The sequence below is a fragment of the Myodes glareolus genome, chromosome 21 (genome assembly GCF_982192425.1).
Source record: "Myodes glareolus chromosome 21, mMyoGla1.1, whole genome shotgun sequence".
Taxonomy (NCBI): Eukaryota; Metazoa; Chordata; class Mammalia; order Rodentia; family Cricetidae; genus Myodes; species Myodes glareolus.
The window spans coordinates 57,887,719-57,900,830 of NC_142046.1; the positions used below are offsets into that span (position 1 = coordinate 57,887,719).

The 13,112-nt window shown below is 44.0% G+C and overlaps 1 protein-coding gene across 3 annotated transcripts in view; it reads right to left on the bottom strand.

The window, feature by feature from the left end:
* Positions 1-13,112, bottom strand: part of Sestd1 (SEC14 and spectrin domain containing 1) — a 97,328-nt gene that overhangs the window by 40,293 nt on the left and 43,923 nt on the right. For all 3 annotated transcript variants that reach the window (XM_087900095.1, XM_087900094.1, XM_087900096.1), the window contains 2 exons: positions 7,455-7,545; positions 3,272-3,385 (listed from right to left, as the gene is read on the bottom strand). In XM_087900095.1, coding sequence (XP_087756221.1) covers positions 3,272-3,385; positions 7,455-7,545 — 205 coding nt within the window. The remainder of the gene's footprint in view (positions 1-3,271; positions 3,386-7,454; positions 7,546-13,112) is intronic.

Here is a 13,112-nt window from a genome sequence, read left to right on the forward strand (position 1 = left end):
GACCACAGCGCTGAAGCACAGATTCAGGCTGCCCCAAAAAATGTGGCCCCATGAAGAAGCAGCTACCAGGACTTTATAGGCACAGAAGGGAAGAAAGTGAGTAATTTAAGGCCTTTGTAGATCAAAGTTTTCTGATGATGCTCTTAGCCTGGTGGAAACTCGGGGTCTGCTGTTAATACATTCTAAGGGTTGTTACCTGCAGTTGAAAGGACAGTGAACCAGACACAAAGGTGAGCTATTCAGGGGGCTAAAGATGGCCCAAGGTAACTTGGCTGTGGATCTGTACCATTTTAACTCTCCACAAAATTCTGATACTCTTCTATAAAAACTAAAAAGACTAAATGTCACCAAGGGTGTTCTTGACAAAGGAACATAAAGAACACCTCTGGTCCTAGGTCTCACTACTGGAGACTTCAAGGAAGGTAATAAGAACAGAGAAGAACACAGATTTGAGTAAATATACTTCGATTATTATGAACGTTTACAGATAAAAGAGGGGCAGGGGCAGAGGCAGCATTCTGATGCCCAGTGTCTCTGTCTGAGGACGGGACCAATGGCAGTTCTGGTCTTGTCATTACCACACAGATACTGTTCTCTGGACAGCGACGTCTGACGGTCACTGCTGAGGTGCTGCTGAGGGGCGAAAGGAACTTTTCACTACTAGAGAAAAGGGAGCTGAGCAAGAAGGTACGGATTTCAGACGGGCCGGATGTGCAGAGAAACATTGAGGCTAGCAAGGAAAGGAATCTTCGGTGGACAATAAAGGGCACTGCAGAAGTGCACAGGAAAGAGACCACTGGAAGGGAAAACTAGAGAGAATGAGAATTCCTGTGGGAACAATGAACAGGCCACCTGACTGACAATGTGGAAAGCGGATAACAAAACTTTGTCATATTATATATAATTCTGTAGAATAAAACACTTAGTCATACTTATAAGAACATCAGCGTTTGTAACAAAATCATACTGTTAAAAATAAGCATCAATGTTGAATTTAATTCTATCCATAAGCTCTAAGTACCACTTCCCTTTAAAGGTACTGAACTTCCCTTTAAAGTTGAACATGTTTAGAGGCAATATAACCAGCATTTGAATTACTCCCATTTCCTTAGGACAGCAGGCTTTTAATAAGCACTTACTGACTGGGTAAATTTCAGAACTGAATCTCTTCGGTGTCTAAGAGGAAAGGCACTGACGCAAAAAGCTTCATTCAGTAAACACTTCCGTTCTAAGTCAAACATCTACGACGTCAGACCAAAGCCGCTGCTTCTTCTGGCCCCCGAGATTCTAGCGACTCTTCATTCGCAGGAGTGGACACCTATGCCAAGCAGGATGTGACAAAGGCCATAAAGGCACCAGGCTTCCCTATTCTGCTCACAGTCTGAGTCTGAGCAGCTGGTGCACCTGCTCACTGCATATTCACGCAGGGTCGTGTTTTCTGCAGGCCCCTAGCGGGTCTGAAGTGCTCGCTCTCCCTGGTGCCAACTGCAGCATGCAGGCTTTCTTGACCTCAGCTTCTTGGGATGTAACTTTCCACCTAAACTGTTAGGAAAATACTCTCTGGATTAGCAAGAATCAACTTCCTTTAATTGGTAGCACACATGGCTCCACTAAGTCCACAGAACTACCACTGACAAACTTGCAAGAACAAGTGGGGAGAAATATCTGTTTTCTACTTGGTGTATAGAACGAGCATTGTTGAAACCAAAGGAACTACAGAGAAACCTGAAGCCTGTGGTGTCCTGGGAAAAACAATAAGACAAAACCAAGGGCCAAATCAACCCAGCTACTGTAACTCCCCTCACTGCTAAAACACAAAAGAAAAGGTAAGTGGGTTAACAGGCACACAAATGCTATTTACCCTGACTTTTACTATCTTAAAATGCCCAATATTCAATTCAGAACAAAACAGAAGAGCATACAAGAAATCCCACAGTCCCTACTCAGAGCCAACAGTATGAAAAGTAAGAGACACAAGTGATGACGTATCAGGGAGCAGGAACTAGGCAGACAGCTATAATGCAGAGACCAGAAGATCATGGGCAGAGATGGATGAGAGATCACCAAGAAGACAGAGAAGACTCATCACTTAAGAGCCTGAGAGAGGCTGGATCTTTGGATATCACCCCAAGTGCCAAAATCTAAAGATATTCAAACAGTCTAAGTACAGTGTCACTTCACCTGTAGAGACCCCACATAAAGCTCCTGCATGTTTCAATCAACCCTAGGTTACTTATACCTAATGAAATGCAAATAGTGGATAAACGGTGGTTAAAGTGTATGGTTTAGGCAGAAATGAATGTGAATATGGATGTATGGCTGGGTATACAAGAATCAAACAGAGATGCCACATAGCAAAACCGTGGCAACAGATGCCACATAGCAAAACTGTGGCAACAGATTAAGAAAACTTTCCAGTAGTCTTCTCAATAAACTCAGCACAACCAAACACAGAGTCTGAAAATGAATCAAAACTGAAAAAAAAAAAAACTCCAAAAGAGAAAACACCTAAACTGGGCAAGGACACAGCTCCGTATCAGAGCACCTGTCTACCACTCACAAGACCCTGGGTTCCATCCCCAGAACTAAATAAATAAGAAGGGGACAATATGGGTTTAAAATCCAACAGAAGACCAAGTAAGAAAAGTGAAAAAAAAATTCTAATCATCTAACATGGATATAGTTAGAAATACAGAAAGCAGGTTACAGAGATATTTCAAATCAAAGTGTCAGAGAATTTTCAAACTGGAGGACACAGTCCAGAAATACAACCAAAGAGGATAAATACTTAATAAAAGATCTACACATATGAAATAAAAGTGCTGAAAACCAAAATCAAAATGAAACCTTGAAGGTGGCCAAAGGGAAAGTGACCTAAACATATAGGATCAGAGACTAATAAAACCGACTCCATGTAAGAAAACCCTGAAAATAAACATGGCATATTGCAGACAGTACACTCTATGATCCACTCTAAGGCCTAGAGTGGCCTCCCGCTTGCCACACTTCCTCTTTGTTATCATTGAAAACTTTAAATACAAAGGTTTCCGCTATCTAGGAATTAATAGAGAGTGCACAGATGGAGATGAAGCTTTTACAGTGTATGAGGAAGACACAATCGTTCCCCAACTGTGCGAGCGCTGAGTATATACTAGCTACAGTATAGCACAGAGCTAGCACTTCTTAGTAACAAACAGAACACGCGCAGCAATGTCAGTGAGATCTACTTCCAAAGACGCAACACAACTCTTTTTATAAGGATTATATTTACCTCAAAGCCAAGTCTATCCTTTTCTTTCCAAAAGCAAAAATGGGTTACTTTCTTATCCCAGAATTCATCTGGCTTCACTACACATACAAGGGATACCTCAGCCGGAACAACATTCTGCAAAACATAGAAGAATAGGCACAGATTACACATGCGAATGACTTACTAGGTGTACAAATCACTAGACACTTGCGATTATGCTAAGATACTTAAAAATAAGTCAAATAAGAAATCCAAAGAAATTCTCCAAAACTTCCAAACCTAGGTGTCAATAAGGAAAGACAAGCTATTTAGATGTTTTCAAACAGTTCTAAACAGACCGCATGTATCAATTATATTTGTCATATACAGTATCCCTGCTGAAAGCATCTTTAGAGGAAACCACAAGACTTATAGTTTAGGTAAGAAACTATTAAAATTAGTTTTTCTAAGGCACGGGACAAACGTTTTCCAATACCACCGTCATGAAGAATTTCTTCAGGAGATGAGAAATCCATTTTCTCACAAAGTTGGTTTCTTATCTGCCATTACATAGAAAGTCGGGGTTCTTTGTGATCAGTAACTGGGAGAAGACAAACCACCTTTCCCCACAACACAATTTCACATTTTCTAAAATGACCAAGAGTGGTAGTTAGCATTATTAACTTAAGTACTTCTCATTAATCAGGAAGCTGTGCCAACATCTAACCTGAAGAAACCCCTGCAATCTAATCATTTCTACCACCCATTCTGCTAACATCCCAAACTAACTTCCTGAAATACTCTGCAAAGGCCTCATTGCTTTGCACTGTCTGGGGTCAGAATGCCTGGTCACAGCTGCTAATGCAGTTCAAGCTGGATCCCTGCTGAGTCAGACCTGACTGTGCACCTCTTCCTGGCATGCTCCTCCACCATCGCTGAGCTCACAGCTCCTAGAACGCAAGTCTGAACCCGCCTCACGTGTCTGCCCCTCCACTCCCTCTGCTCAGGGTGTTCTTCATTCTGTGTCCTGTACTGAGGGCTCCTTCCTTAAGGAGGCTTTCCCTGCATCTAGAGGGTGTGTGTATCTGTGACTGTCTGTGTGTTATCTATGTGTAAGAATATATGAATCTGTGCCTGTGTGTGTTATCTATAAGTGTGCAATTGTATTTGTTTGTGTGTGTCTGTGTGTGTATCTGTGTATAAGAATGTGTGTATACTGTGTGTGTCAGTGTGTGTATATGTGTATAAAGGTGTGTGTATCTGTGTTTGTGTATTTCTGTGTATGTATCTGTGTGTGTTATCTCTGTGTGTGAGTGTATCTGTGTTATGTATCTGTGTTAGTCTCTGTATCTGTAAGAGCATATCTGTGTTATGTATCTGTGTGTGTGCATCTGTAAGAGTGTATCTGTGTGTTATCTGTATCTGTGTATCTGTATATGTGTGTATCTGTGTGTGCATCTGTGTGAGTGTACATCTGTGTGTGTATCGGCGTATGTGTGTGTCCACATTCGTCACAGCTCTTACCACTATGGATGTTTCTCATTCATTTCCTTAACTGCCCATTACCTGACTCCTCCTCAGTGGCACCTAAGCTTCCCAACGGCAGGTACTTATCTATGAATGTCATTCTATACCTCAGTGCCTGACATATAGCACCCATTCCATCAATATCTGTTAAATAGTTTAATCTTCATCGGCAGTGGATCTCACTCAAGTGACTGTAGCTTTGAGCTGGAGGTGACGAAGGCAGATCAGAGTCAGGTGTGTCTGACTGTCTCGCCAGTTTCATAGGCTTTGGACCAGGCCAACACATTACTTCTGAAATGTCCGGATAAAAAATATATTAGACTTTGAGGGCCCGAGAACCTCTTTTCCAACTATTCAGTTCTGTGGTGGAGTGTTTGCAATTTATGTGCACGGTCAGCTTCTGATATTTATTTAAACCCAAAAGTCCAACCACTACTCTCAGTCATCGAGGGCCGCACCAAGTTATAACGTTTTGGGAAGAGATGGAAAATGATCTTTCCACAGCAGGATGCAGTGTTCCTGTAATGACTAGGGTGTCACTAAGCTAAGCAGGATGAACTCAGCTGTTTCAGAATCCTTATCAGAGAGGCTGGGAAGTTTAGGGTGTGCTTTCTTCAGTTATCGACCTATGGAAAAAACCAGTATTTCTAAGTCACTGGAGAGGAGAACTATGAGAAGAAAGGGAAACAGGGCTCCACTTTTAGAACATTAGTGATAGGCAGAGCTACTCTCACGGAGCTGGGGAAACTACCAAACAGCTGACCCCAGCCCAAGATCAAAGCACTGGAGTCACTTCCTGAATAGAGATAGTTAACCAGGAGAAAATGGCCAAGGGAATTCTGGAAAAGTCAGACATGAGTCAGTCTAAATGTCTACAAAATTATCCATCAGGAAGAAAGCCCAGCAGGAATTAAGTCTACTGACTTCTACAGAGCTGCCACAGATCCAAGTGATGATCACAGCAGGTCCCAAGGGCTCACCTGCGACAGGTGAGTGTCAGGACGGAAGGAAGAGCACACGACCATCATCAGTGGACTGCTCACCTAAGTGGAATTTAACGACTTTTTCAGAGAAGTCTCGGGTTGGGAGGCCACCGCATGTTTGGCAGGGGGGTTGCTGTGGGGCACTAATTTTAGAAACCAGTCCTCTGAGGACACCTCTTTATCTCAAGACAGAGACCAATGAGGAGGCATTTAAGTCTTATCCTTAAGAAGGAAGCAACAGGGGCTGGAGAGAAGGCTCAGCAGTGAAGAGGTTGCTCTTCCAGAGGACCCAGGTTCAATCCCAGCACCCAAATGGCAGCTCATAACTGTCTGTAACTCTAGTCCTAGGGGATCTAACACCTACTTCTGGTCTCCTTGGTCATCACCAGGCACAGATGTGATGCACAGACATGAATGTAGGAACTACATCCATACAGATTAGGAAAAAGAAATAATGGAGCAATACGTAAATAATCTGGGATGACTTCAGATGTGTGGAAAAAGCTAGGGCCCAGCACTTGGGCTTTGCCAACTTCTAACTTTGTGAGGCTGAACTTAAATAACGCAGACAGTATTGAGTCATGCTAAACTCTGACACCAAAGTTAAAACCTGTAATTATCTCTCCTCGTTGCCATCCCTCAAATCCTCTCAACCCAACTGTCCTAAGCAATGGATGAAGCATGACACAGGATTCTCCTAATTGAGGATTAGAAGCTCTCAGTCCCATTTCTCTGTGCGGCCCTAAAGGAGCAGTCAGTCAGTGCTCACATTCAGACTGTCTTTTATGCCACTGATACTCTCCAAAACAAATACATGCTACCTGTTCCTGCCGAATGAATTATATTTTCCCCAAATTAGTCTACTGATGCCGTTCACTGAATTTGGCTCATTTGGGGGTGTCATGAATTATCTCCCTTTCTGGAAACTTCTAAGGAAGACCAGACACCTGAAAGCAGCCCACCCCTTTGGACGTTTCTGTGTCACATGACAATGTAGCCTTACAGCAGACAAGAGTTTGTGGGGTCTCTGCTCCATGCCAGAGACTGACAGAACAGTGTGAGGGACACAAAGAAATACAGGAGACGCCCCACCCCCACTCTGCAGACTTAGTAGCTGTTTATTAAATGTGAATTTACAAGCTGTTAATGCCGTACAGACACAGCTATGAAATAAATTTCTTGGTTATAAGTTCTTAGTACGATCATTGCAAATCCTTAATTTTTATTGTTGCTTCTTGGTGGGTTTTGGTTTTTTTTTAAAAAGAAGACATTAGCATATAAGGCTCACCTGCCAAACTTTTTCAAACATGACTTGTCCATCCTTGATTCCTGTATAACCAATAAGGACCCCGGGGGAGGGAGGGAGCCCCAGAAAGCACAGCACACAGAGCAGCCAGGTGAGTCCTGTGCTCAGTCTTCTCACGTGACACCACAGGTTTTCTTGCTCAGGCTACTTCAGCACGCCAATCTATTTTCAGCCTTTAAAGCTTGTACAGCAAGGTGAGGCTCAACTCTCTACTTCATAAACTTAAACACATAAAAACTGAACTTAAGCAATCCAATGGTACTGTATGAAATCTCTTTTCAGAACTGAGTCACTGTTGAGAAGCCTGGGCATGAACTGATAAATAACATGTACTTGTAACTTTCACCACGGTACCCTGCTATAAAATGGAAAGCATCTCCCGAGTGATAGACAAAGGACCAAGAATCACCTGCAGCATCAAGACGACTGTCTTCACCACATTCCACTGAGACTTCCTGCCGTCCACGATCACGGTGAATCCTCTGGCCTTACATTTCTCACTGAAACAAAACACAATTGTGGGTGTTAAACGAGGTCCAGACTCTCCCCATATCCCTAAAGGAGGAAGGCAAAAGCTTTATAGCAGGTGGGGTACAAATCACTTCGCTTGGTCCGACCTACAGTATCAACCAATAAAATTCTCCAGAGTATTCTTTCCGTTTCTAACATTGTTTTTCCTCATATCTAGAAACATTAGTCACAGGCTGATCAGGTAGGAAAATAACTCTAAGCATGGTAAGCTAAGGTCTTAAAAAGTGATGAAAGCTAAGGACCAATCCAACAATCCCAATAGCTTCTCAATTTCTCCATCTAAAAATGGGACCAAAGAGCCACGTAAGGACCACCTGTCACATGCCTAACACACTTCTTATTAGACTGTATGATTTATGAAGAAACAGCTTCACACAGGTGGAAAATAATAAGCTATTACCAAACCACCAGAGACTGGCATCTTTGTGGCCAGAGATCCAACACGGTGAAGTCATACTTGCTTTCCAGATTGACTGGACACTTGAATGCTCCACCTCTGACCCATCACTGCCTTGATTTTCTCATTCTTCTTCAGTATGCAAAATGTGTTGTACCGTGTTTAACTATGCAAATAGTTACTAAATGGAAAAGTTCCATCCTAAAGACAAAACTACATAGCTATATTCACTGTTATCATTATGTACCTATAAACTTAATTACAAGGACCTCACCTGCCCTCTCTCAGTACAGTGGGGGGAAACTTCAGCCTTGCTTCCAAGACTTGGAAATGAAGGCAGTCCAGCCCAGAGTGCTTTCAACTGCACCCATTGGTGGAAAGGTAGAGCCAACCTTCCCTGGGGATTTCAATCTGGCTGTCTAGGGGATTTCTGAAGCCCTTCCCTGCTGCCTCCCAGCACCCACATTAGTCACAAGAGTTAACTTAAACACATATTAACTCTCTAGCACATATCTAACTAGACAGGCAAAGCATGCCTAGTTCTCCTGAGAAACAGTGAGAACTACAAGAAGAGGAGGCAGAGCTCAGTATCTGGAAGAGGAGGAACAGGATCCTTGGAAGGCAAAGGCAGAAACTGAGCTAAATCAACCGAGATGTATACCAAAGATAATGCCAACTAAAGCACATGACCACACAGGAACGTGAGCATAAATATTATAACAGCATAAATTCTGATAGTAAAAAAAAGTAGAAATCCAATGTCTACCAACTGCTAAACGGAAAGAAGACAGTGTAGCCACATCAGAAACACTGCTCAGCGGTCGGCACGTGCCGCAACACAGAGAACCCTGCAGAACACGATGCTAAAAACCCAGGCTTGAGCACCTCTGGTACAAAAAGTACAACATAGGCAAAGCCACAGAGCGGACCAGCGGCCAACTGAAGCAGCGGGACTGCTAACGTACAGATTCTCTGGACAGACAGACACTGTCTGCAGTCTGTGTGATCACAGGACACCGAGACTACAGTACAAACCACTCAACTGCATGTTATTAAATCATATTTTATGACAAGTTAGTGAGATTTGTTTTAAAACTTTAAGTATTCAATGTTGGGGATCTATGCTGGGGGCAAAAAAAGATCCTCTGTGGAGGGGAAGAGTGTGATGATGCGTGTCTGTGCCTAGGTCCACACAGCACTTAATGCTTGCAGGGGTATGGGAGAAACCAGACACCCAGTCGGCATTTGTAGACGCAAGTGAAGAAGAAATTCCTAGAGGTTCCACCAAGACAGATTTGAAGACCACTATGCCTTAGTGCGTCTGCAAGCCCAGGAAAGCCAGCAGAGTCAGGGCAGTCAGATGCTAAGTTGCCTCTGGAGATAGGCAAGAACTCAGGGTCTTCTAGTTCTTAGAACTTTGTAAGAAATGGAGCCAAGACAAAGCGTTCCAGTGTGGGCCTGCCACCCAGAGACACACGCCATTCCCAACACCCGGTGTTTTCTTGTTAGCGTCTGTAACCCTGAGATATAGGTCACACAATCACTTGTTAAATACGTTTTTAAAAAATAACACTTATGTTTCAATGCATATTATAAATTAATCTGCCAATTAATACTGTGAAAGTAATGAAGCTTGCAAATGCCACCTGTAACAATCTTAAAGGATAAAACACTAAATCTTCCAGTGTACTGAAAAGAACCCTTAATTTTAATTTTCTTACATTTTTCACTAAGATAGAAAATGAAAATATACACAACCCACAACCCAGAGATACTATTTCAAAACTGCCAACCAAGTGGTATTTCAGATGCATTTCAAAGGGCAAGTCCATGGTCTAGAGTACTATAAATAAGATTCCTACACCATACCAAAAAAAAAAAAAATGTGAGCTCCCCAGCTCCTCACAGCCTTTCTGGGGTAACAAGGCTGGGTTCAAACAGCTCTGTAAAAGAAATGCAGATACAAAACACCCTCACTTCTGACTCATGAAGACCTCTGAAGGGATTTCGAGGGTTCGAGCCCCGACACTCATAACTATTTCTTGATTTTATCTAAGGGCTCTTCTGCTCAAAGTTCTGCTGATTCACATCAGCACTGGGTCGACTGTGCTTTTATTATAATGCCGTGTGTGGCATTCATCTTCATCAGAGAACATGCTTGCAGAATATCAGAATGTTCGTCTTGTAAGACTGCTAACTCCTAGCCCAATGCTTTGAGATTAGAAGGCCTTTGAAAATGTATGATGACATGTCTGATAATGTTTGAGTCAGAATACAGTGGTTGTGTATTCCTACGCTGACACGAGCCCAGACCTCGTGTCTCCATGGATCCCAGCCTCTTCTCTAATCAGCGTCTGAGTACTGTGTTTCTCTTCCAAAGCGTACCAGCCACACTTACCTGGCTGGCATACCCACCAACATATGAGAAGAGACACAGCCGTGGGCACAGTGGTCACAGGCAGGCTGGGGCCCACCAGCTGGGCTCCGACTCTGACTCCAGCTCTAGTTTGCCACAGGGTCCTGGCCACGCTGCCCATGCTAACCCTTTCTATGCTTTAGTTCCCTCCTAAGATGGGGGAGAGGGAGCAGAATTCCTCTCAGAGGAGCAGGAGAATTAAATGCCTGAACACCACCTACTGCTTCCTTAGACGGGGGTGTTCCTTCCACATCAGGTCAAATCTGGGGTCAAGTTTTAAAACAGAGTTCAAAGCAGCCACAGGCTGGCTCCAAACAACTACTGTGCTCACCACTTGGACATTTATTTAGTTTTTCAACAAATATGAGTTGTTGAGACTAGTCAGTTAGCAGGTCCTACAAGCCCACATAGGCAAATGCAGAGCTCTCAAGAGAAAAAAGTCATCAGGAAGACAAAGGCAGAAACGGGTGCTGACGGCTGACGAAGGACTAATATTACAGAGCAAAGACCTGGGGAAATGCAAATTAAACAGTTCCCGTCCAGAGCTTCCAGCATCTTAGAATGTGGGAGGATGGAAGCAAAGTTCTTCAGAGTCCACTTCATATGCACAGACACGAATCTATTCCTTATTAGTGAGGCAGCAGAAACCCTGGAAAACTTAAAGAACTAAACCACCCTTGTAAAAACTGAAGAACTAGTTTCAGGCACATCACCAGAGGGACAAGAGAGAGACTAAGCAGGTTGGCGCTTTGACTCTTTCGCCTTGCACCACCCGACTTCCTAAGTGCACACAAGCCAGGAGACTGAGTTGCTCTGCTGTGCCTGCACTCAGCCCTAGCTCCAGAGCCTCCTGCAGGGCAGTCTCCCAGGGTGCTGAGTGTGGCTGCACAGGTCTGTGGTTGTCACAGCAGCCTCATTATGGATGAGCTCTGTCTCAATGACAGGTGCCAGGAGGCAGATTCATGAAAGAGTAGTACGCAGGCCTCTAATCCTGCCTTGCCCATTGCTGTTAATTTTATTAACTTGTTTATTTATTTATTGTGTGGGGGTGAGCATATGTGAAAGTCAGAGGACACCCACAGGATGTGGCTTCTCCCTCCACCACGTGGGTCCTCAGTGTCAAACTCAGGAAGTGAGGCTTGCACCTTTATGCATGGGGCCATTGTACCAACTCTTTTACTTATGAATACCTCCAAACCAGACTTCACAGAAATTGCAGCTATGGGATTTTTACTAATTTGAACAAACAAACAAACAAAACTCCCAACAATTAAAAAGAAAACCCCCTTTTGGATCTGTGCAAAGCCCAAGTCTCTTAGCTTCAATCTCCCCAACCATGACACAGAAAAGCTGGTCCTGACAAACCCAGCAGATTCCAGCCCTGCTCTGTGACTGCCTAGCATGGGGTGAAAGCTGCAGGACTCAAGGGGGCCCGGAGAGAAGCCAAGGCTTAGCACTGTGAGAGGCCGAGAGAGACCGCTGGTGAAGGTGCAGCCTGGACAGAGGTGGCAACCCCAGAACCACGGGATAACCACCAGAGGGCGTGGCAGGTTTGGTGTGGAGCTGGCCTACCAGACAAACTGTGCTCTTGCTATGGAAGGCAGAGCAGGAGAGGTGGGGCGCCTGTCTTCAAAGGCCTGAGGAGGATGTCAGATCCTGGAGAGTTACAGGTGCGTATGAGACACCTAATGGGTGCTGGGAGCTGAAATCAGTGAAGTGTAGCAGGCACCTCCATCTCTCCAGCCCCTGCGTCGGATTCTGAGGTGAAGAGTAGACTTAAGCAAACGGGAATGTTTGAGATTTTTCTTTATCCAATAACTATGAAATTTAAAAACTCAAGGACCTATAACTTCAGTTGTATATGCTTTATATTTTTAAAATAAAAATCTCTGAAGCCTAATAGCCTTCACTCAGTTTAGGGACTATACGCAAACTTGTGAGACAGTGAATGAAACGAAGAAGAGTTCATGTCAATTAAGTTCTCGTCTGTCTGTCTGCCTCTCTACATGTGTGGGGTGTTGGAGCCCACAAGACTCTACAGTGAATGCACAGCTGACAGACCAATAGACACATCCACGGGAAGTGCGTACGCCCACGTCCACACGGAACAACCTGTTCTGCAGAGCTGCAGGAACAGCTGCCGTGGTATCTGTGGAAACTTTGTGAAGCAAGGATTCTTCCCTTCGAAATGGGATGCATCCCCAAAACACCTCAGCAGTGTGACTGCTGCATGGGTGATGGAGTAACCTTGCTCTATTCCCCCACACCAAGAGGCCTTTCACTCTTTGTTCGAACAGTCAAATTTACATAGAGTCAGGCCCACAAAATACTGCTAACAGACCACGTAGAAATGTCTATAGAAGACAGGCGCTAAGCAGGAAGACAGTGTGCCCCACCTTCGCTGACAAACAAATCCGGGCGTCCCCAAAGCTGGTTATCACAGAAGAGGTTAGATGAGGAGAATGGGGGAATCCAGGACTCAGGGATATTTAGTAACTTTATCTAATGGTCTGGAATGCTGGCTCTTTCCTGGCTCAGGTCACCTGCTCCTGAGTGCTGCTTTGTCAGGTTCTACCTGCCCTCTTTGTGATTTTTGATATGCATACTATCATTGCCCTTGCCCTATAGAATTTTCCAACTGTGTCTGTAAAAACTAGAAACCTCGTGGAGATGAGCCCTTACTCCTCTTCTTCTCCTCGCTACTTCTACTTCCTCCCCTCACT